The 23,210-nt window shown below is 28.7% G+C and overlaps 1 protein-coding gene across 2 annotated transcripts in view; it reads right to left on the reverse strand.

Annotated features, from left to right (window-relative positions):
- LOC107456710 (sn-1-specific diacylglycerol lipase ABHD11) overlaps window positions 1-20,931 on the reverse strand; it is a 24,166-nt gene extending 3,235 nt beyond the window's left edge. The window contains exons 1-6 of one of the 2 annotated variants that reach the window (XM_043043929.2): window positions 20,802-20,931; window positions 7,828-7,910; window positions 7,021-7,065; window positions 5,988-6,153; window positions 4,636-4,809; window positions 3,243-3,428 (exon numbers count right to left, since the gene is read on the reverse strand). In XM_043043929.2, the coding sequence (XP_042899863.1) occupies window positions 3,243-3,428; window positions 4,636-4,809; window positions 5,988-6,153; window positions 7,021-7,065; window positions 7,828-7,910; window positions 20,802-20,804 (657 nt within the window). In that variant the 5' untranslated portion in view covers window positions 20,805-20,931. Of the gene's footprint in view, window positions 1-3,242; window positions 3,429-4,635; window positions 4,810-5,987; window positions 6,154-7,020; window positions 7,066-7,827; window positions 7,911-12,446; window positions 12,652-20,801 lie in introns of those variants that run through there. The other variant, XM_043043930.2, reaches the window with a different exon arrangement.
- Window positions 20,932-23,210: the final 2,279 nt, after the last annotated feature.

Below are 23,210 nucleotides of genomic sequence, written 5' to 3' on the forward strand. Positions count from 1 at the left end.
AGGGAATATATATATATATATATATATATATATATATCATTGCAATCGATATTTAACCTCGTAAGAAAATTGTATCAGCTGTACATGCAATACTTTGAAGTCTTCTATAACTGAAATATTTCAACATTGATGACTTGTACTTTCATCCTCACACCAGTGTTTAATATTTTCATTCACAGTATCGCTCGAAAGAACTTCCTGAGCAGAAAGATTGTAGGGATAAGATTGCACTGACCATTCTTTAATCCTACCAATGCTGGAATCGCAATTGGGCAGCACGTAACGTAAAAAATCATATTTTTAGGATAAACAGTACACGCTCGAGAAATCGAAACTGTGAAGTGTTGAAGGGTGGAAAGAAATTGAGATGTCACTTTTATCGAATATCGTCTTAAAATAGGTAATTTCAACTCATTTTGAGTTCTTTTCTATTAAACTAAATAGTTGATAGAATTTGAATATTCACGCAATAAAAACTTATTTCCCATGTATCCCTCAAAAGTTAATTTCAAACATCATACTAAAGAATATTATATTGAAATATTTCAAAAATGTATAAGTTTTCTAAGAACATAACGATTTTTAGATATTGAGAGTTGTAGTCCACAGGGAAATATAATTTGCGCAAACTGGACTTGTTGCACATGCCTTGGATCCATCCAAAGTGCAACAAGCATACACTTTTTTTAAAATTTTATCAAATTTAACAAATAAATTAGTATTAAAAAATTGGTATTTTAGTTTAAGAAAATGAAAATTTGATGTTTGGGGGATTCTTTGGAAACATGACAATTCGGACAAAAAAATTTCTTTAAATTTAAAGTCTTCAAAATAATCGAAACTTTTTTATTGTATACTAACTTAATTACATTTATTAATATCTTACAGACAGCAGTGTAGTTTATTGAAATTTTTTCTCATGAAAAATATAAAATAGAAATTCACCAATTCTTGAATGCCAGGAAAATAACACATTAGCTAATAGTAAGTAACTCAACTTAAGCCTTTATGTTAGATGGACCATAAATTGCTCAAAATTTTTTTTTTTTATCCACTGTAGAAGGAATCAAAAATGTTCTTGTTGCTGATATGTACAGAATAAAATTGTGTATAATAATCAATCATTAAATAAATAAAGTGATTATCTAATCTTTGATTACATTCAAGCATATTACAATCATACATAAACTTGGTATTAGGTTAATATTTGCTTTCCCTCTTTACAGTATGCCAATTGCCAGACCATACCGTAGATTGGAAAGGGTTGTCGAAAATTTCTATTGGCGTTAAAGGAGCATTCTCGCCAATCGCCAAACAGGTGCGAGGCTATGTTTTAGTTTTGTTTTCGGTATCGCATAACATTCAACCCTTTAGATATAAATGTGACGTTTCTTAGTTTCAATGAAGCGGATCTTCCAAACAAATTCTCGAATATCATCACCGAAAATGATGGAAATCCGCTCTTCCATTAAATCATATAATGACATCCAAGCTTGGATTTGGCGCATTCAGCTTTAATACCTGCACATCATGGATTACACACAATTTTTAAAAATAATCTTAAATATTTTTCATACGTATTTTCATTGAATATTTTTCAAATGAATTTTTTCAAGCTATTTTTAGTTCATACTTTTCCGGCTGCGTTCGACGAAAATTGCCTGAACCATTTGAAGTGTATGAAAAAAATTTTCCAGGTTTGAAACGGTGATTTATGAATATATATATATATATATATATATATATAGTGATTTATCAATTGAAATTTGAAATTTCCGTACACTATTTAATAATGCAGATGCATGTTCTTAAAAAATTGAAATTCAATATTTTGACTTTTTTAATCTTTTTAACTCAGAAACTATTGAACTGATTCAATTTTATTCAAGTTTTGAATTTGGGTGTTAAAATTGCGCAGTTTACAAGATAGTATTTTCTTTGAAATATTGTTACCATAACATTAAAATTATTAAAAACTATTATAAATTATTAAATTTAATAGTAATAATTAAAAAAAAGTACGAAATTATTGGTAAGTAAATAAGTTTTATCGTTTTATATAAAACTCTTCTGAATAACTCTATTACTTTCTACTTCACTGGAATTAATAACATTGAAATTTTTTGTAATAAGGCTGAAACTAACATACATATTAACTAAATATACGTTTCATGACTAAGATGTCAAATATGCGGTGATTGTTTTCGATACTGTCAGATCTTTTAAATATTATTTTTTCCTCACTTGAAAATTAATGGATTTTAAACGTTAAAAGGACGCAGATTTTCCTGAATTCGTTTTTAATTTAATAAGAAAAATAATCTATTTAAACTTTAAAAAGAATAAAATTTGGACAAAACTTTATAAAATTTTCATTCAAAGATTTCTAAAAATTAGCAGTTGAAAATTGATTTTCGGTGAAAGTTATCGTCCCGACGGACATGATTACGAAAAAATAATGCGCCGAAAATGCTGCAACTTTGAATATTTCTTCTAGATAGAAGTTACTGGTTGTTACATGAAAAATAAAATATAATAATTATAATAATAAATAAAATATGATTTTTTTGGTGAAAAAAAATCTGAGAAGTATCAGTTGTGTGAAAAAAAATTCTTAGTAAAATTTAGACTATTCGTTCAGGAAGAAATACGTGAAATTTCAAAAAGTTCATGTTTACCTTTTTCAATCCTAAAGTTTAAAGAAAAAACGGACAAGCCTATTGCAAAGAGGTTCTAAAGGCTTTCTCTTTAAGAGTTTCATTTACAATCATTATACTAATGATACTAATTACATAAAATTTTAATACATATTTATCATAAAAAATATTAAATATGCCAGATTAGAAAAGGCACTTTTTAGCTATAAAAGTTCTAGTTCCAATTCATTAAACCTTCCATACTTTTTGATTAATTCGCACGGAAATAATTTATTGAAAAAATATTTTTACAGAAAAAGAGCATCTGTCAATTTAGATCCATCGAATTTAGAAAATGCAGAAACAGCATGAAACTGTTGAGAAAACTCATTTTATCATCAAAAATAAAATTAATAACCAAAACAGAGAAATGGTTTAGTAATAGTACAAGCAGCTGAGAATTGCCCTTAAAAAATGTCATTTTTTAGAATGCATCTTGATACTTTTCTTCACTAAGTTTCTCAAATATTTCGTGTCCGTCAGGACAATTACCATTTCATACAATTCTTTGCTGCTTAAACAAACTGAGGTAAAAATATTTCTTACTTGTTCAAATATTTTCCTATAATAATTTACAATATACTCCTTAGCTTCATATTCAGTTAAACCGTCAAGAAGGGGTTTTCTTAAAAATTCTGGCCAATCTTGATTGGGATCAAATATTTGTTGAGCTTCTTCACTCATCCCATTCGGTCTCATGTCTTCTACAACTATCTTTTCCACTTTATCAGGCTGAAATGTATAATATATATTATAAAAAAGTAGAAAAGTTATCCATTAAAATTGCATAAAAACATAATGCTAGAGTTTAAGTTCAAAAAACGTTAACTTGCAAGACTATGGCAAATTCTTAAAATGTAATGTTCAGATTCCTGAACTAAACTTGCTTGCTCTCATACCGTGGTGCCGATGAATTGTCATGTTTTAAGCTGTGGAACACCAATGTTCTATTTTTGGAGCATTTCTTTCTTTCCGAAAGAAAGAAAAATTGATAACTTAACTATTTCAATGTTAATATTCATTACTGATGCAGAAGCTATTTAGTCTGCCAGAAATATATTAATAATAACAAAATTTTTATTAAATTTTGAAAACAACTTTTTGTCAACGTTGTAATGCCTATTGGTAGATGAAGGCATAGAATATTTGATGTCAAATGTGCTACCTCTTTTTCTTAAAAGGCACTTTTCTAATTATTAATGAAAGTGAGTTCGGCAGAAAAACGGTTAATAGAAGAATTTGTCAATTTTATGTAGTTGACACATTGCAAGCGGGTGACGTAAAAATACGCTTTTGAAATTTCTGCGATCCTTTCTAAGGTTAAAAAAATGGTATCAAAACTACTTTGTTTCCCCTCTGTTTTTCCAAGAAATTATCCATTCGCGATTATTCTGATAGTTTACTAATAAATCAGTAAGAAATTTTCTCGTGTTTTCTTCAGTGACTTACCAGAGCTTAAAAAAAAACAGGTTTTAAAAACCCATATAATTGAACATTTCTAAGGTACCTTCGTGAAGACTAGGTTGGTAATTTTAATATGGATATTAATGATTTGGATATTTAATTTTCATGTTATCTTTCGTTACAATCATACTTCACACCGATCACTAAAACACCATAGTTTAAAAGACTTCCTTTTACAGTGCTGCAAAAAGAAAGTTCAGTTATTGTTTGAAAACCATGACTTAGTAAGAAAAAATGGAGCAACATATAACTGTATTAGTTAAATCTGTATTAGTTAGAATCATTATACTTTATACGTAAAAATCGGATCAATGGGAGAAAAGTTACTTAGGTTAACATTTTTTTTCCTTTCGCTCACTATATATGGAAATATTAATAATATAATGCTCAAAAGTATCCATAAGGGTCTGTTGTTACAGTGCACGGATAAAATGTATGTAGCCAGAATAAAATATAAGACTGAAATACATCTTACATAAGTAAGGGCAAAGTCGGAAGCAACTTTTCCTCCCATGCTATGTCCTACTACTACTAATTTATCTGCATCAATTGTTTTCATGAAAAGTGCCAAATCTGAAGCCATCGCTTTTGAATCAGTTTCATCACTCCATGGGCTGTCTCCATGGTTACGTAAATCAACAGCACATACCTGAAAATATATAATCAATTTTAAAAAATTTAAAAATTATTATTTTAAGAGGTGAAATAAATAAATTGAAAAAATGCCTATTTAAAAGTCGAGTAATAAGTTAATTATTTTTTACATACTGTTTTACTATTTACTTATCAATGCCCCCCTGTCTTAATTTATAATCTACTACGGATGGCTGAATTATTTACTCAATTATTTACTCAAAGCTAGCGTGTGTGTTAATTATATTTCATAAAATATCGATATAATTAAATTTCACGAAATATAATTAAATTTCATGGTTTTTGACGAAACTGTTTTTAGGGGAATAGTAGAGGAAACATTTTGTCAAATTAAAGGATATCATTTCAATATTTGTTTGAGGATACAAATTTCGTTAAAATTTTTAAGTTTATTGTGATGTATCGACTTACATAATTTATTAAAAATAAAACATAAAATAAATTAAAAGAAGTGTAGGTGAATTAGTTGCCTGGTAACGAATTCAAGAAACATGTTCCAGTAAGCGGAATAACACCTGTACCTTCTAGTTTTACTGATAAAAAATTTGGAAAATCGGATGAAAAGAAAGCTCTTGTGGTTTTTATTGAATATTTATGTACACTCATTTTCTAATTCAAAGCAAGTTTCGAAGCAAAAAACATTTGATGAAAAGTTACTAAATGCACTGAAGTGCAACAGAACGCACAGGGCGTTGCAAAATTATTACAAAAATTGTAAAGAGTTCAAATAGAGATGATTAAAATTTCTTTAAACAACACAGAAATAAAAATCAGCAGCACCACTTAGGACAGATACTCAATATGATATTTAATACAATTCCTTATTAATCAATTAAATATTCAAAATTTCCAATTAAAGAACTATAATTTTGGTGTAAACTTATTTTTTGTGAGAATTTTTCAGTGTTATAGAAAATTCACAGCACAATTCTTTGATTACACAATTCTTTGATTTGATTTACTTTTTCGAGCAGTATTTATTGTATCATGAACTGCGAAGTTTAAAAACTATTTTATTTTTTTTAACTTAGAGAGTTATTCAACAAAATATGCTGCGTAGCATTTCATATTTTTCAAGTACAAAATGCCTCTATATTTTATAGAAAATTCCCATAGTATATTCATAAAAGCTTTTATAAAACATGAATTGACTGAAACAATGCATTTACTTACTTTTCTAGCTGTTTTCAGAGCAAGGTATTTTGCTATATCTATGTACATTTCCTTGAATATAGTAAAACCATGCACAACGACAATTGGTGCTCTGTCGTCTGTTTTGCCATTGTATGTAATGCTCATGCAAGTATATGCTAATGGCAGTGGCTTCGGAGTATTAGAGCTAAAGGAATGATATAGTAGATATTTTTAGTTATAAGTATCTATAGTGTATTAAAAACATTGAATTCCCATTCATGAATCGAAAACTCTCTTTTTCAAAGTCTCTTTTTTAAATTTATTTTTTATTTTAATTTTATGGAGGATAAAGTTTTCTAGCGAATATTTTTTCAAATCCCAAATTTGGTTTAAAAATAGTTGTTCACTCAAAAATAGATAAATACTAAATTAATACTAATTTCTGAATTACGATATACTTCTGGTAAGTCATAAATGATTTTAAGATTTTGGGTTCTATTTCAATTATAAAAAAATTAAAAAAATTTTGTGCTTGGTTAGAATGCAGAAAAATGCATTTTCATCCGCATAAAAAAATGGAATGTAGGCAGTTCACTCATTTGTTTTAAAAAGTCATATGAAAAAAGCCTTAACTCTCATAGAAGTTCACAGTTTTTACCTGACCCCCTGTTATATATAACGTTTTAAAACTTGTACATTTCGGCAGAAAATAAACTAAAAAATTTAATTTTAAAAAAATCTGTAGGAGCAAGACGAATATCAGTTTAGAAATTCCCACACCCGGATTAGGCAATATTAAGAATTAGTGCATACATAGCAAAAAATTTGCTTACAAGTGTTAATAATGCCTTTAAATTAATAAAAATCAAAATGAATCTGAACAGCATTTTAGAAAAACGGGAAATTGTCCATTTCTTTAAAGCATTTTTATTTTGTTTTAAAGAGACCCATTTGGTATTTTTAGTGTCAATACACTAAGACTTTGCTAAGAAAAAATACAATGTATTTACAGCAAAAAGTGTCTATTGAAATAAAGGGAAATTTGCGTAAGAACATGCATTTTAATACTCACCTAGGGCATGAATCCTCTGAATGAGGTTGTTCAGGACAATTTACTCTAATAGAAGGAACAAAAAAAAATTTATTTGATTTATTTAAGACCAACACTCATAGATTCAAGATAATTGAAATAATAATAACACAGCTCATTTAATTCCTAAAATGTTTCTGGAATATTCGTACAACAATATCCCTTAGTTGTTTTTATATTACCTCGGTAACAATATTTTAAAATTATATTTTAATAATTACATTATTTAATTCCATAACTGATGTTTCTATATAGGATATTTTTATTGTTTTTATATTATTTGCGCTATACAAATAGTTCATTTCATGTTTCTACCATATTTTTAATCTCTTTGAATCATATTATAATTTCAATAACTTCTCAATTATTTTTCATAATAATTAGAAACAGTTCGCAAATATTTGTTGAGGATATGTTTCAGAAATAAAGATATTTTAGAAGTGCATATATTTTTGAGGTTTTCAATTTAGAATATTTTGTTTGGATTTCAAAGATAATTGTTACAGCTTTGCTAATTGAAAAATTTAATAACTTAAAAATTAATAAAGTAAGAAGTCTTCAAAAACTGAAATGTTTGCTGTTTATAAAATTTTGTTCTCCCGTATGGGTCCTTAAAACATTTACTACCGATTTTTAAGTAATGGTCGAAATAAATTTTCTGAATTTTTTATGGATCCAAAGTTGTTATTTTTCTATCTAGCCCAATATACGATACATATTATTGACAGACATACTAACAATATTATTGACAATATACGATACATATAACGACAGACTTTTTCTACTTACTCAGTTTGCTTCGAAGAAATGATACAGCTTAATCCAAGTAACAATGCCAAAAACAACGCATTTTGATGAAACATCATTTTATCCTACAATAGATAAAGTACTTCGTAACGCTGCACTTTGTTACACTGTAAAAACATCCCGGATCATATTACGGTATGACATAAGGGGACTTTGGGTGCATTATCCGTTTACCGTATCCATTTTACCATAATTTGTACAGTATTATTTATTTAATTACAGTGACTCAGGGATTTTACTGTAATTATTGCTGCAAAAATTACGGTATGTCTGATTTTTTTATTCCGTAACATGTTCCGGTAAAATTAGATTTAACTATAAAAAGTACTAGCACCCTGAGTGAGCACTCTTTTATTGATCCGGAACTTCTTACAGTGTACGTCATAAAAGTTTAAAGGTTTTAAATAGTCGATGATTCAAATAATAAATAGTAACATACTTTAAATAGTAAAACATTAAAACTTTTCAAGACATTTATTTTATTAACGTTTTATGTTTCAAATCTAGATTCGGTCATCTGAGAACTCATTTGTAAGATGGGCACGTCTGCCCGATACTACATTAGTCTGATTGTGTGGACCTATAAAGGGTGTACTGTCGCACAAGCGCATCTGTCGGGTAAACGGCAAGTGCACTCTTTAAATCGTTAAAAACATAAATGTTAAATCAATTAATTTGACAATTTTAATCTCCTCTTAGTCGGGGTCAATCTCATGTCTCATGTTCAATTATTCTGTGCTACGCTGCTTCTCAGTTGCCGATTTTCATTTAAGGAAATTGCATTGTTAAGAGAGTGAACTAAAGGTAGGTCAAGTGCGTTTAAGATATTTTAACCAGACTTTAAACATCTTTTGTTACTAAAATAGAGAGTTTGATGTAAGATCATAAACGGCAAGTTTAATTTTCAATAATAATAATAATAATAATGTATGCAAACGTATATAGCTTCGTTTGCGAACGATATAGCTGTATTGATCAGGGTAAAAACGATACACTTCCATAAAAATCATTATTTCTCTGTGTCATAAATAGTGTAGGAAATGCTATATCAACATATTGTCTCATTTAACTTCATATAGCTTTCACTAACAGCCCTAAACTTCATGAATTTGACACCTATTCTTGATAATTTTAATGTAAAATGACGTTCTATATCTGAATGTAGAATTCCGTTATCTGGAAACACCCCAATGATCCCCTAAGTTTTATCACTCTTCTATGGCTATGAATTTAATTTTAGGCCCAAATGAAAAGAATACTAATATTACTGTTAAGTTTCTTCTGAGAAGACAAAGATATAAGTTTAAAAAAAAAAAGAAAACCCCCCGAAGAATTGTAACAACGGGGAAGATATTTAAGCGTTCTTTCAATTTAAATTGTAAAAAAATAAAAAATAAAATGATCGATTCTCCGATCTTTTTTCGTAAGTTCAGCAAGATATTGTTCAACAATTTTCCTAAACTTAGTTGAGAAAGCTTTGATTCTTCCACTTTTAGACAAAGCTGCGAGTTGACTTTTTTAATATTCGGAAAAAGAGATCTAGGACTTAGAAGCTGGAATATGCTAAAGAAAAGAAGCTGTGAAAAAAAAAACTCTCACTTTATTGAAATTTTAACGTTGTACTACTCTTCTAACTAATGAACTTACTTAGATTACTGAAGCTCCTCTCTTTTTTGAGGGTTTTTATCCGTTAAAAGAGGGTTTGCTATGCTTTAAATGAATATTAGTTTTTGTGTTTATTTCGTATTGTATTTGAAAATTAGCACTAGCTAATTGACTTATCATAGGTTGTTTTGCTCCCTTTGAGATAGCATTTTGATAACATTATCATTTAATTAGAAGTTCAAGGTGTTAAGTTTATTGTTTTAGCACAATGTACTTGTTGCTAAGAAGTGTGGAAAATAATGAGAAAAATAAAGTTTTTTATTTTTTTAAACCGTTTATAATCGGCAATTGCATTATTTCTCTCAGTCAAGCAGAATTCAAGAGGACATTTGGGTGAACGTAATTAATAATTTTATTGTTAAGAAGATTAGCAGATTAGTCCTTTTTTTATAAAGAACCTTTCGCCCAGAAGTTTTTATTATTTTATAATAATATAAAATTTAATACAAAATATTCTAACCGACAATAAATATCTAGCAAAATAATAATAGCTGCTGCAGCTTATGAATTAACTTTTCGAGAAAAGGCCCCAGAGCAGACTATTTTCTAAATCAAAATAAAAAAGCGAAGTCTTATAACCAATGAGTTTATAAGCTTGTTTGATTTTAAAATTTGCATAAGCAATTGAAGGGTGGCAAAATTTTATGAGTAATGATTGTGAGAAAAGTGTTACTAAAATAAAACTTATCATCATATTATCCTGTTTTATTGGAGTGAGGCCTTTGAGATAAATTTCACTATTTCGAACTAGATTTCTGATGCTGCACTTCATAAATACGGTCATTATTTCACATTTAAAAATCGAACAATTACCCGAAAGGCAGCCTTAAAATATGTAAATATATTTTTATCGCAAAAAAATAATATCTGTTGGCTTTCTGATCTTAATGTAAAAAATTCCGAATCAATTACGGCAAAAAGCACCAGCACTCAATGTGTCGGTACTTTTAACTGTAAAATCCATTTTTACCAGAACATGTTACAAACTAAAAAAAATCTGATAAACCATAAATTTTACATTTATAATTACTGTAAAATCACTGAATCACTGTAAGAATTATGGTGCAAATATTAATAAATATTACAGTAAAAATTATGGTGTAATATTTTACGGTAAAACTGGATTTTACTGCAAAATGGATTTTACGGAGGATGCACCCAAAGTGCCGATACTTTATACCGTAATTTGATCCGGAATTTTTTATATTGTGTATCAGAAAGCCAGCATAAAATCTTTTATTGCAATAACATAGAAATATATAAATACAGTATTTTTCGAGTGCAACTGAGGCTGTGAGAGTTAAATCTCAAGAATTCTAAAACTATTTGCTGATCAAATACAAAATAAAAGGATTGTAATCATAAATAATTAAATATATTTTGCTTTTCCCTTCATCCTATTGTGCACTTAATCATTAAGTTTAATTCCACAGCATTTTGATAGGTGAAAATAATAACAACTGCTGCAGCTTATGAATTAACTTTTCGAGAAAAGGCCCCAGAGCAGCCTATTTTTAAAACTGAATTATATTTATTTTTTTGCCAAAATATCCAACTTGAAATATTTTAAAATTTTTGAGTTTTAATTTTCAATGTACAGTGCGCAAAAAAATAAACAGACCACCGTATATAACTTTTGATCTGAGGATTGGATCTTCACTACTAGGATTCAATTTCAATGGTTTGAGGGGTCAACCTTAAGTATGCTAAATAATTAGAGCAGACGTTATTTTAAGTTGCGAAATCAGACACAAAAACGTACTTTTTCGGAATAAACTTGTCGTTTGTTGTTGTTGTTGTTATTGACAGATTTTGATTTTTGACCCACAAGATATAGGGTATAACCTCAATCTGGGAAACAAGGTCCGAATCGTTTGGTCAGGAGACTCTGTAACTCTTAATAATAATTTTACTTTTTGCATATTTTGTCATATCTCGATATACCTTTATTCATACTTTTAAACGAATTGAAAAATTTTTGCACTCATACATAAAGTTCGATTGTCCAAAGATAAATCGATGCATAAAGTAACTTCTAATAAGCATTTATTATTTTTTATTATTTTAGTTAATGATGGTCAAAAGAATTTTAAATTGTGAGGTATACAATTTCCTACACTATTTTAAAGAATGTAATTTTAAATGGCAAATTAAAGAGGTTAGGCGAAATCGGTCGAAGCATTCCGGAGAATTTTTAGTATAAGATTTTTTTTTAAATTTTATTTCTCCAGAACTTTTCGACCGATTTTGCTCAAACTTTGTGTTCTGATACTTAAAATTACATTTTTTAAAATGGTGATACATTTTAAAATGGCAATACAATGGTGATTACATTTTTTAAGATAATCACATTAAATAAAATAATAAAAAATAATAAATATTAATTTTCTTTTTAAAATATTTCGAGGTATGAAGAAATACGCAAAAAATAAAATTAACGTTAAGGGATCCAAGCTTTGAAGCACTCTCCTGAACAAACTATTGGGACCATATTTCCCAGATTCTGGTAACCTCATATATTTTTAGGATCAGAAATCGGAATATTGAAAACAATATTATGTCTATTCAAAGAAAGAACGTTTCGAGATTGATTTCGTAACTTAAATTATCGCCTGATCTAATAAATTAGTATATTTGAAGTGAATCCTTCGAACTATTAAAATTGAGTCGTAGAACTTGAAGATCCGATCATTGGATCAAAAAATTTTCAGAGTCAATTTGTTTTTTTTTGCACACTATACAGCTGTCAAATTGACACATACGCTACAAATATTCTACTTGAGGCAAATGATTTTACTTGGAAAATATATGCAAAACGATATGATATAAAAAACGATTGGGTTAAAAATAAAAATAAATGACTCAACTTACAACAAGCAACAAGCAACAACAACTTACAAGCAACAACTGAAAGAAAAATAAGTGACACAACTTACGTGCAAAAACCTCTAATAACTGTTAATCAATTGATTTAAATCACACGAAAAGAGAAAGAACACTCAAATTAATATTATCCTATTATCTTACTTCAATGTCATTTTTCTTTTTCCTTAAAAAATGCCTCGATGCTTATCATTAAAAAGATATAGAGGAAATGTGGATAAACAAGGAATATAAATTGTTTCTATGGCATTTTTTCTCTAACTAAGCAAAAAAAAAATTTTTTATCGCTTACTGAAACATTTGTTAATAAATTTGATATGATATTAGGGATTAGTTCCTTATATGAATTTGTTTTTAAAACAATTATAATTATAGTATAGCAACTAAGCTGGTAATTATTGTTATATCTAATGTGCATCAGGCAAAAAAGTGAACACACTGAATGACTTTTCATCTAAGGATCGGATTTTTACGAGCTAGGACTTTATCTGAATGGTTGCTCAGCTGCCAAAAATTGAATATTCTAATTAATTAGCGCAGATGATGTTTTAAATTAAAACAATGTTATTTTCAATGTTCAATATTTAAAACTACGATTCTTTAAGTAGTCAAACTGCATTATATTTAGGCAGAGTCATTTAAGTATAAAGTATTATTAGTTCATTATACCAATCAACGTGAGTTATTCGATAAATTTAACAAGAAAGAAGAAACTGTTTCTGCTCTAAAGAAATTTTATTTTAAAAAAAAATCGAAATATTTTCACTATTGAACTAAATGAAATATTTTTAAAACTACCACAGATTTACAATTTAATTTAAGTAAATTTAAAAGCGTAATTGTCCTCTTCAAGACAAGAGTTGTGTCTCCAGCGAAATTTTCTACAGCCTTAAACAAATTTGCAAGAAGCTATCGTTTCCTTAACTCTCTTTCAAAATGATATATAAAATAATATAGTACATAAAAGCAATCATTTGTAGTTATTAACATTTATAAGCATCCAAAGATATAAATTGAATTTAAAATATTTTATTTTGAGTTTAATATAGAGTATGACCCGTTTTAACGAAAATCATACATAATGGAGATATTCGCATTAGGATAATTTTGGAAGGGTATGGTGAGCTATAATTGAGGAGTCTAAAGCATCCAAACATGCTTCGGATGACTCATATCTAGAGATTTGGCAGCAAAACTCCATTCCTTGTATATCTTCGGCTCCAAGGCTTGTCTCAGTGGACCCGCTTCGTTTTACGTAAAAAATAAACTGCAGGCAGGCAGCGCCTCTGAACAATATTACATATGTCTCAAAGAGTTTTACCATTCATCAAAGAGAATTCAGTGAAATAAAGATCTATGAAAAACTTTCTCTATAAGCGTGCTGGCAATTAGTCTATGTACCAGTACTGATACACTGAGCTTAATTCTTTTTACGGAGGAATCCCAATTCAATATCTTAATGATTATTTTCCACGTTTCCATAAATATAAAGGGAACTAACATCAACATTTTGGGGATGAATCGTCATGGAAGTCAAGATAATATGGTCCGGCTAGCTTGATGTTGAACATTTGCATATATTTGCTCGATTTTTAGAGATGTACGCTGACTTCTCTGAGGTATATGGCTGAGATCTTAGAGAGCTATATAAGATTAATCAAAGGCGATGACGGCCCTCAGCTCATCTTTATGGATGGAAATGCGCATCCACACAGGAATAACCTGAAGCCGAAAAATTACAGATAGTGGAGTGGCCAGAGAGACCTCCAGACTTGAATCGTACAGTGCATAATTCAGTGCATTGGTCACTCCTTCGAAATCTCATATCTCCTGTTTAACCCTTATCAAGAGTCATATATGATATTTAGCCCTTATCAAGGGTCATATCTTATATTTAACCTTCCACAATAGTTTTGCAGCACCTTTTTTGGACTATTTGGTTGTGATGCTCATTAAGTTTTGATATTGAGTTTGTGGCATTGACATTAAGTCATCATATTTTTCCAAACTTCGATGTATTTTCATGTAAAATATCACATGATCAGGTTCATATCTTGAGTTCTCCGGATCTTATTTTGTTATCTTGAGTTTTCCTGTACTTTTGATCATGTGCGTATTTGCGCACAGATTATGTCGATTATGTAACAACGACTTCACATAAATATGGATTAATTTATTTAAATAAACTGTTCTTTAAAAAGTGTATATTTTTACTGAAGTAGTTAAAGTCTTGAATTAAAAGAAATTTAAAAAAAATATATTTAACTATTTATTCATTCGAAACCGTAAGTCCCAGAAAGTCCCCTTTGATGAAAAATTCATTTTTGAGGAAACTGTAATGCATATTATTAAAAAAATATATCATGATGCTTTTCCAATTATTTCATATTATTGTCCCAAAAGTACTAAGTGCATTTCCTATGCTTTGAGGAAAATTACTCTTTAATTTATTATTTTTTCATTAGTGCAGGACATTTATAAAGGTAATGCCTTCATTTCTGTAATCATTGTTTCCATTCAGAATATATATATCACCTTTTACTGCATATAACTGGGCTTTCGGAGAGAGTTCCATAATATCATCTTTAGCATCGGCACTGTGTAAAGAGCAAATATTGGTAAGCATAAATATAAAATCTGACTATTTGCGAGGGACAGACAAAAATATAAGAAAAACATTTGTTCCAAAATGAACAACTGCAGGATGTGCCTAATTTTACGCAGTGTGACATCACTATACTTAGTGTAACGTAAAAGCAATGCAATGCAATTCGTAAGCATTGAAAGGGGAAGACTTCAATTCACACCACAAAAACTTGATTACTTATAATAAGAATGACTTGATTACTAGTGTTTATGATTGCCTGATTATTATTAATCAAGATTCCTTGCTGATTTTTAATTATGATTCCTTATAGTCATTGATCATGATGTCATAAAAAATTCTTGGACGTGAAACCTAAAATTTATTGCACTATAGAATCGAAGTTAGATAAATTCTTTTTAATTTGTTAATCTTGTTTTAAATTGAAATTTCTTGTTAATTTTCTTTTTTATCACTTTAATTTATTATATATCCATTAATTTACATTTTGTTTTTCTGGCTTTATTACAATGACAGGCAAAAGATCTGTTGTTTCAGAGTTGTTTAGGCAAGGAAAACGATAGTGTGAATTCATTCATCCCCTCTGTGCACAATTGTTGTACATTAAAGTTTGATCGCTCTATAACTTTTGCATCGGCGGGAATGGGATAAATTAAAAGCAGAAGACTTACGGCCAATTACTGAAAATTTAAATAAGCATTTCAGCTTTCGCATCATTGCAAAAGTTGCATCATCCCTTTTGAAACCAATTAAATTCCTTTACGAGTAAAAATTTGCGATTATTAGCTATATTTTGTTTATTTATTTATTTTCAATAAAGGTATATTGAAAATTTTTATCCAGGTATTCTGCCCTACTCTGTTTCAAAATTATTTTAACTTGCATTCTTGATTTAAGGTAATTTGTTAAGTTTAATAGCCAGTTGTAATTTATAAAATTTTTGCATTTTTGTTTAATTTTGACACAGAGGATTTGCTTGAATTAGTGTATAAAGTAATGTAGACAATGATGATTATGAATTAAATTGCAGAATCAGACACAAAAGCTTACTTTTCCAGAACATGTCTCTTTTCCCCGGAATGCGGTTTTTTCCAATTTGGAAAACATGGTCCCAATAGTTTAATCAGGTAAACTCAGGAACTTTTTGTCGAAATTATAAAATTCGCGTTTATCTAAGAATTATGCAGAAAAAATAAATAATTTTCAAAAATTACTTTATTATTATTTTATATAATTGTAGTTAAAAAAATTTAGAACTGCACCGTTTAAATTTGCTCTCCTAAATGATATCAGTTGACGGATTTAGAACTTTATATGAAGTGTGGTTATTTTTTTAAGACGTAACCACAGATTGTCCCACACGTGGCAATTACAATTTAATTAGGATTTAAGTTTAAAAAAAATATTTTGTAAAAAGATAACTGCGTTGAAAATATCGTTGTTTGAAAAATAACCAGATAAAAATAGTTTTATTTAAATGTATTTAAAAAATTGAAAATTAATAAATAAATAAAAAATTAGCAGATTATATTTAACTATTCGTCTCAGACGTGACGTGAAACTGTTCTTTAAGCATCTAGAGAAAGTTAAGAAAAATTCGGAAAAACGAACAGAATGTTCAAAATACGTTGAAATTAATTTATTTTTAGCATTAGAAAATAAAAATTATTTTGTCCCACATATGACTTGACACGCCACGTTTGGGTCAGTTTTGTTAAATAGATGTATAGTTTAAATGTTAAAAGGACATAATATATGTGTATAGTTATCTGCCTTAGAAATTCCCCATACTCAAAATGTACTCATTGCCAGAACAATCAGTGCGCCTATAATGACTTGCAAGAACGTAACAAAATTTCACATACCTGTGTACAACGTTTATATAGTGAATACATTCCCATTTTAAAGATATCTTGGATATCCCATTTTAAAGATATCCCATAATACATTTCCCATTTTAAAGATATCTTGGTTCGTTAGATCTAATTAATCCTTATTTTCAGGAATGAGTTCTTAAGAATTTTTACTTCTACTTTTTCAATTTGTACAAATAGAAAGCTATGTCATATTTCTAACAACAAATTCTAAAACAAAACACAAGTGATATGCTCATTTTGATCTAAAAAAGCACGAAATATTAAGTTTATATATCTCTTAACCTCCTGAGCTTTAAATAATGACAGAGTATGTCATTTTTACTTAAAAATATTTTACTTAGAAGAAAGTAAAGTCATAAATGAGATGAAATATTTAAAAAAATTTACAAGAATTAAAAAAATTATTTAATTAATTTTATTAGCAATTACTTAAATATTGGTAATTTTTAATTTTCAGCGTTTTTTGCATACTATAGTGTCACATTTACACTTTGTGTAAAGTGATAATTTAATATTTAATTTATATCTAATCTTTTAATTTTCTTACACCTTATTTCTTTTTTTATATAGCAGTTTAAATTTATTTTAACTTTCTGTTTCACCTTCCTCGATGGTCAACGTGGTCATTGCACTTCCTGTGGGGAGAGATACCCCCTATCACCGCCTTTCTTTTTTCTTAATTTATTGTTCTGAGGGGGGGGGGCTAATTTAACCAATCTCTTTCCTTTGACTTTCAAACTCTCCTCCTCTTTAAATTTAATTGGCTATCACTTTTCTGGTTCTACACCAGTTAACAAATTTTTGAAGACTTTACATATTCTCTCATGTGCATGCTTGATGGTTACACCAAGGCGTGTACCCTCTGCTTTCTTTGTCCGGGGGGTTTGGTCCGCATCGAGAGGATTTATTTTTTTACATCTCCTTTCTTTTTCTTAGCCTTTATTTTAAATTAAATCCGCATGCCATAATCAACTTTCTGTAAACCAAATATCTCATTTATATCTTTAATTTTCTATAACTTTAAAGACCTTTTCAAATTTAAGCTTTCTTTCTATATTTGAAAGGCGCAATTTATGAAAATCAAGCACTCTCCTGGCGATAAGCTTCCACCTGGCTGAAAAATATATTAGGTCAAGCAGGAACCGGGGGGGGGGGAGGAGGCAGAAGCCCCCTCACATTTATAAATGAATGGATACAGTCCCTTTTAAGATTAAAATTTTTCACTCACCATTTGTGCAATTTAAATTTACAATGTGAAAATAGATATTTTTTTTGGTGAAGAAATTCCAAAAAAAAATTTTAAATTCTGAAAAAAAAACACTTTCTAAAAATTTTTTTCCATTTCAAGTGGGTTTTAACATTTCCTTGGAGAAAACTGTTACCAAATCATCTCTTACTCATTCCAGCAGAGGAAATACATGTCCCTATTGCTGACCGATGGATGACAAAAATCTTTGTTTTAAATCTCCCAGCGAACATAATTTAAAAAAAAGTGAAACATTATTAAAAAAATTACCGTTAAATGAGAAATAAATAATTTGAAGATTCACTGATTTTCACTGATTTTATTCTTTCACTGATTTTATTTTAGTTTTAAAACTATTTGAGCCATGAAGTTGAAATTGCAAGTTCGAATTTTCGATTGCCATTTTGTGAGGTTCAGATAATTTGAACTAATACTAATTAATAATTCGGTTAATACTATATATATATATATATATATATATATATACAGGGAGGGGGAGAGCCCTCTCCCCACTCTTGAGATACTTTCGCGGGCACGGAGGTCAAGTTATGTCGGGATTAAATTTTACATCATTCTGGATTAGATATACAACTACAATATAATGCATTTTGAATAGAACAGTGATTTAAATCATTTGACTTTTTTTACGAAACCAATGATTTTAATTAGCCATGATTTATCTTAATTCCAGAAAATCAAATTCCACAAAAATCAAGTCCCAGATTTAAAGTATAAAGAATGGTCAAAACCTATTAATAGAGTAGATGAAGCTGCATATGAACATGATGTTTGCTATTTTAAAAATAAAGATGCAAAAGTATGAAATGATGTATGCGATAAAAATATGGTAGAAGAATTAGATTCTATTCCAAATCCTACAATCTGGGAAAGAATAGAAAGAGGAGCAATTAAACCTATTATTAAAGCCAAGAGAACTTTTAGTATAGGCGTATCTGATATATATTGCTTAAAATGTAAAAAAATTACAATTACTAAAGATACTCATGAAGCAACTTCTTAAAATGGAAGATCTATGATGAAAGGTATTTGTGAAATTAGTGGTTCTAAAAAGAGTGTTTTTGTTTTTTAAAAAAAAACAAATGTCAAGCAAAAAGAAATAGAAAATATATGTTATGATCCCAAGAAGGTTATTGGGGTATCAGTGAATTAAAATGAAAAACTATACAATTAATAACAGATTTTTTACACGAACAATGTGTTTACCCTAGATCGAAACCATTTATTAGAAGATTTAAAAAAAGAATGCATGTTCAACACATTGATGATCAGTGGCAAGCCGATTTATTATTCATATAACCTTTTAGAGAATATAATAACGGATTGAATTACATTTTAACAGCCATAGATATTTTTAGTAAGTATGCTTGGTGTGTTCCTATTCAATGAGTCCCGCAGTGGACTGATCGTTAAGACACGGCTCCCATCAGATCACCGAAGTCAAGCATCACTGGCTGCGGTCAGTGTGCGGGTGGGAGACCACTTGGATCAGTCTGCGTAGGGACCGAGGGTGTGCGGTATTGATCCTCGTTAAACTGTTCTACCGTAAAGTGCTCGACTTCGCTCGCAGGTCGTCGGGCTACCGAAGCAGGGGTGTCATCCCCTCTGCAGAGGATCAAAATTGTGATGGCATGTCTTCGGATCATCCTCAAGGATGTTTCCCAGACCGTCGCCAATAGCCCATTGTGCAGCTCTAGTGCGACGTAAATGAACTACAACAGCAACAACAACCTATTCAAAGAAAAACAGGTAAGGAAGTAACAAAAGCTTTTTAACTCATTTTTAAAGAAAGAATTCCTAATAAACTTTACGAATTTACGGAATTTACTAATAAAGATACTCAAAAATTATTTAAAGATGATAATATTCTCTGGTTTACAACAGAAAATATAAAATATTCTATTGTTGAAAGATTTAACAGAAGTTTTAATACTAAAATTAGAAAATATGTGGCTGCAAATAATATAAATAAATATTTAGATGACTAGATAAATTTTTTTATAATTATAATCATTTGTATCATAGATCTATTGAAAAGACACCCTTAGAGTCTGGTTACTCAAGTCTAGTTAGAACTTAAAACTAACTACGGTGGCTTTAGCAGGGTGAATAAACACCTCTTTAAAAAAAAAATTTTTTTTTGTCTTTTCCGTTACATTACATATCTTTACATTTTTTGTTTAAAAACGCACCATTTCGCTGGATTAGGCGGGTTACATCAGTTCCATACCTTTTAAGTCATCATTGATTTGTTTCATTTTAGAGGTATTTAGCATTTATACTAATTTAACTTTTCTTACGGAAAGACTTTCTATCAATTCCTCGCTTGTATATAACTCATTGGTTACACTTTTCAATTTTTTCTTTAAATTTCCTCGTTTTTCAAAGGTTTTAATTAAATTATTTTTATAGCAGTCAATTCTCATTCTAATTTAGCAGGAGAACAACTAACTTCTGAAAATATGTCATGCATAATTTTTTTTAATTTCAGGTAAATAGTGACTTTTTTCATAATCTGAAACGGAAAGAGTATAGATATTGAAAGTGTGAAGTTTCTTTTGGCATTCCATTTTAGCCACTGAAGATAATTTACTTAAGATAATTTAAAGATAAATTAAAGCTGCTTGTAAAAGTAGATTGTCATCAGATAAAAACGTCTTACCATTTTGCGGTTAAAATCCCAGGATGCGGTTAGATTTTATCGTGTGGCGAAAAAAACTTCATCTCGCGACTTCATCCCGCGACTTCCATCATCCAAAAACTTCATTCAGTGAAGTAGGATGGAAATTAATTAAGTTATTCAAAAGGAAACGGGAAAAGGAACTCTTTTCAAGGTTGTTTGCGAGTTGTAAAATAATTTTCCGCGTCGTCTTAACGATGTTTGCAAATAATAACACAAGTTTAAAATTTTTTTATTATTATTTAAATAATTGTTATTCAAATAAATGGAAACTGTTTATACAGAAGCATTTAAAAAAATTAAGGCGAACAGCCCTGTGGATAAAAATTATTTATGATTCAGTCGAAGAAAAATATTTTTATGATGCGAAGGGCTTTGTCCAATTTTTAATTCACATCAAGAATTAGTCTTTTCGAAAAGTTAAAGCGGAAATTTAATTTATATTTTACAGTGGAAGCGGATGAAATATTTTTTTAAAATTTTTAGATTTCATGCACTTTAAAAAGAGTTTTAACTATATTTTAGGGAAAAAATACGCGATTATTATAATATTTCTATTATAAAGTTAGACAGTTCTAAAAAGCCTAAACTTTATGATGAAATATGTAATTCTTTTTTGTTTAAATATATTTATCAATAAAAGCTTTACTGTCTTATAGCCGAAAGCTACAGTATTAAAATCCTTTAAAATTTCTCTCTTATCGAATTTAAACCTGTATTTTTTATTCATTTTATTTACTTGAATGCTTCTGTCGCTTTGAATTATAAACTGATTTATTTCCACTTATAAATAATCTGTTTCACCTGTAATTATTTTCATTTTTCATTGAAATTTAATGTTGTTTCACTTTTATAACTCATTTTAAACCTTTTCACTTCACCTTTGACAGTTTTATCATTTAAAATATATGCATTATCTTTTGATGCTCCTGAAATTCATGAAGTTATATATTTTCCTAATTCATCAGTCTAGCATAGAACCTGTAGCAGCTGTCTTACTTCCGTTGTCTATATATACTATACTATCTGTATCATAATACATAACGTATTAAAAAAAACATCCTCGCACATAAATACAAATTATTGTTTAGTATTATCCATTTAAAGACTTGGGAAAAAACAGTGGTGTGTGGAAGAGGGGGGGGGATAAAAAAGGGCACCCTATCGACGATTAAAGACGGTAAAACTTTACTATTATTTATATAATGGAATAAAAATTTTTAACTGATAAACTCTTGACTCACGGAAAATATTTTATGAACGAAAAAAAAAAAGTTTTTTTTTTCATTCTGTTTGCAAAATAAAGTCTTAGGTCACTAAATTTTAAATATTTTTTCTATATAAGAAAAGAAAAGGAATTGCATTTCGTAGGAAATATGAAATTTCTAACCATTGCATAATTTTTGCTCTCATTTAGATAAAAATTAATTTTAAACATGGATTTAAGTTCGCATGGATGTACAGGATAATCTGTAACGACCGTTCTTAATACATATTTCTTGCCAAAAAATGTAGTAAAAAAAGTATGCACATAACAGGACTCATAATAATAAGTAAGCGAAATATATTCGTTAACCGCAACGATATCTAAAATTTTGGGTTTGAAAACACCAAAGGCTGTTCGATAGCCAGAGAAAACAAGATGAGAGTTGAAAGAAAAAACAATTATTAGAAACACCTAATTTAATGAGGAAATTAAACCGGTATTTATGTTTTTCATCCCCAATTCCTCCCTAGTGATTCTATAGAGATTAGTTTCGCTTCTTTTTGACTTGAGTATTAATTTACAAAATGCCTTATTAATAAACTTTTTTCCATCTACATGATTGTGAAGAATTTTAAAATTTTTTATTAAAGGTGGTAATTGAAATCAAATTTTCATTTTTTGTCTCTCCAGTGATTTCTCTTTGTTACAGGGGCATCTGATCGGAATGTTCGCCCCTGGCATCCAATTACCACTGCACGCCACTAGAAAAGAAAGGAACACTAGAATGTCAAGAAGACAACAATTAGCTTTGCTATCATGTTAACTACACTTGGTGAGAAAATGAGAAATTTAACAAATTCTGAATGTTTTGTCATTCTATTAAATTTCTTAAATTATTAAATTTATTTATTTATTATGTTATTAAATTTTAAGTTATTATGTTTAATAAGTTAGTGAATTTATTAATTTAAGTTGTTAAATTAAGTTATTAAATTCATAAATTGTTTTTTAAAATTATTATTTTTTTTTAATGCACATCTTTTAGTAAAATACTTATTTTTAATTTATGCTATTGCATAAATATTTTAGACCTTTTTATCAGCTAACATTTTCCTTTTAATATTTACGAATTATTTTTCAATAAAGAAAATATTTTAAAACAAGTAATTAAAACCTATCTAATG

The sequence above is a fragment of the Parasteatoda tepidariorum genome, chromosome X1 (genome assembly GCF_043381705.1).
Source record: "Parasteatoda tepidariorum isolate YZ-2023 chromosome X1, CAS_Ptep_4.0, whole genome shotgun sequence".
Classification (NCBI taxonomy): Eukaryota; Metazoa; Arthropoda; class Arachnida; order Araneae; family Theridiidae; genus Parasteatoda; species Parasteatoda tepidariorum.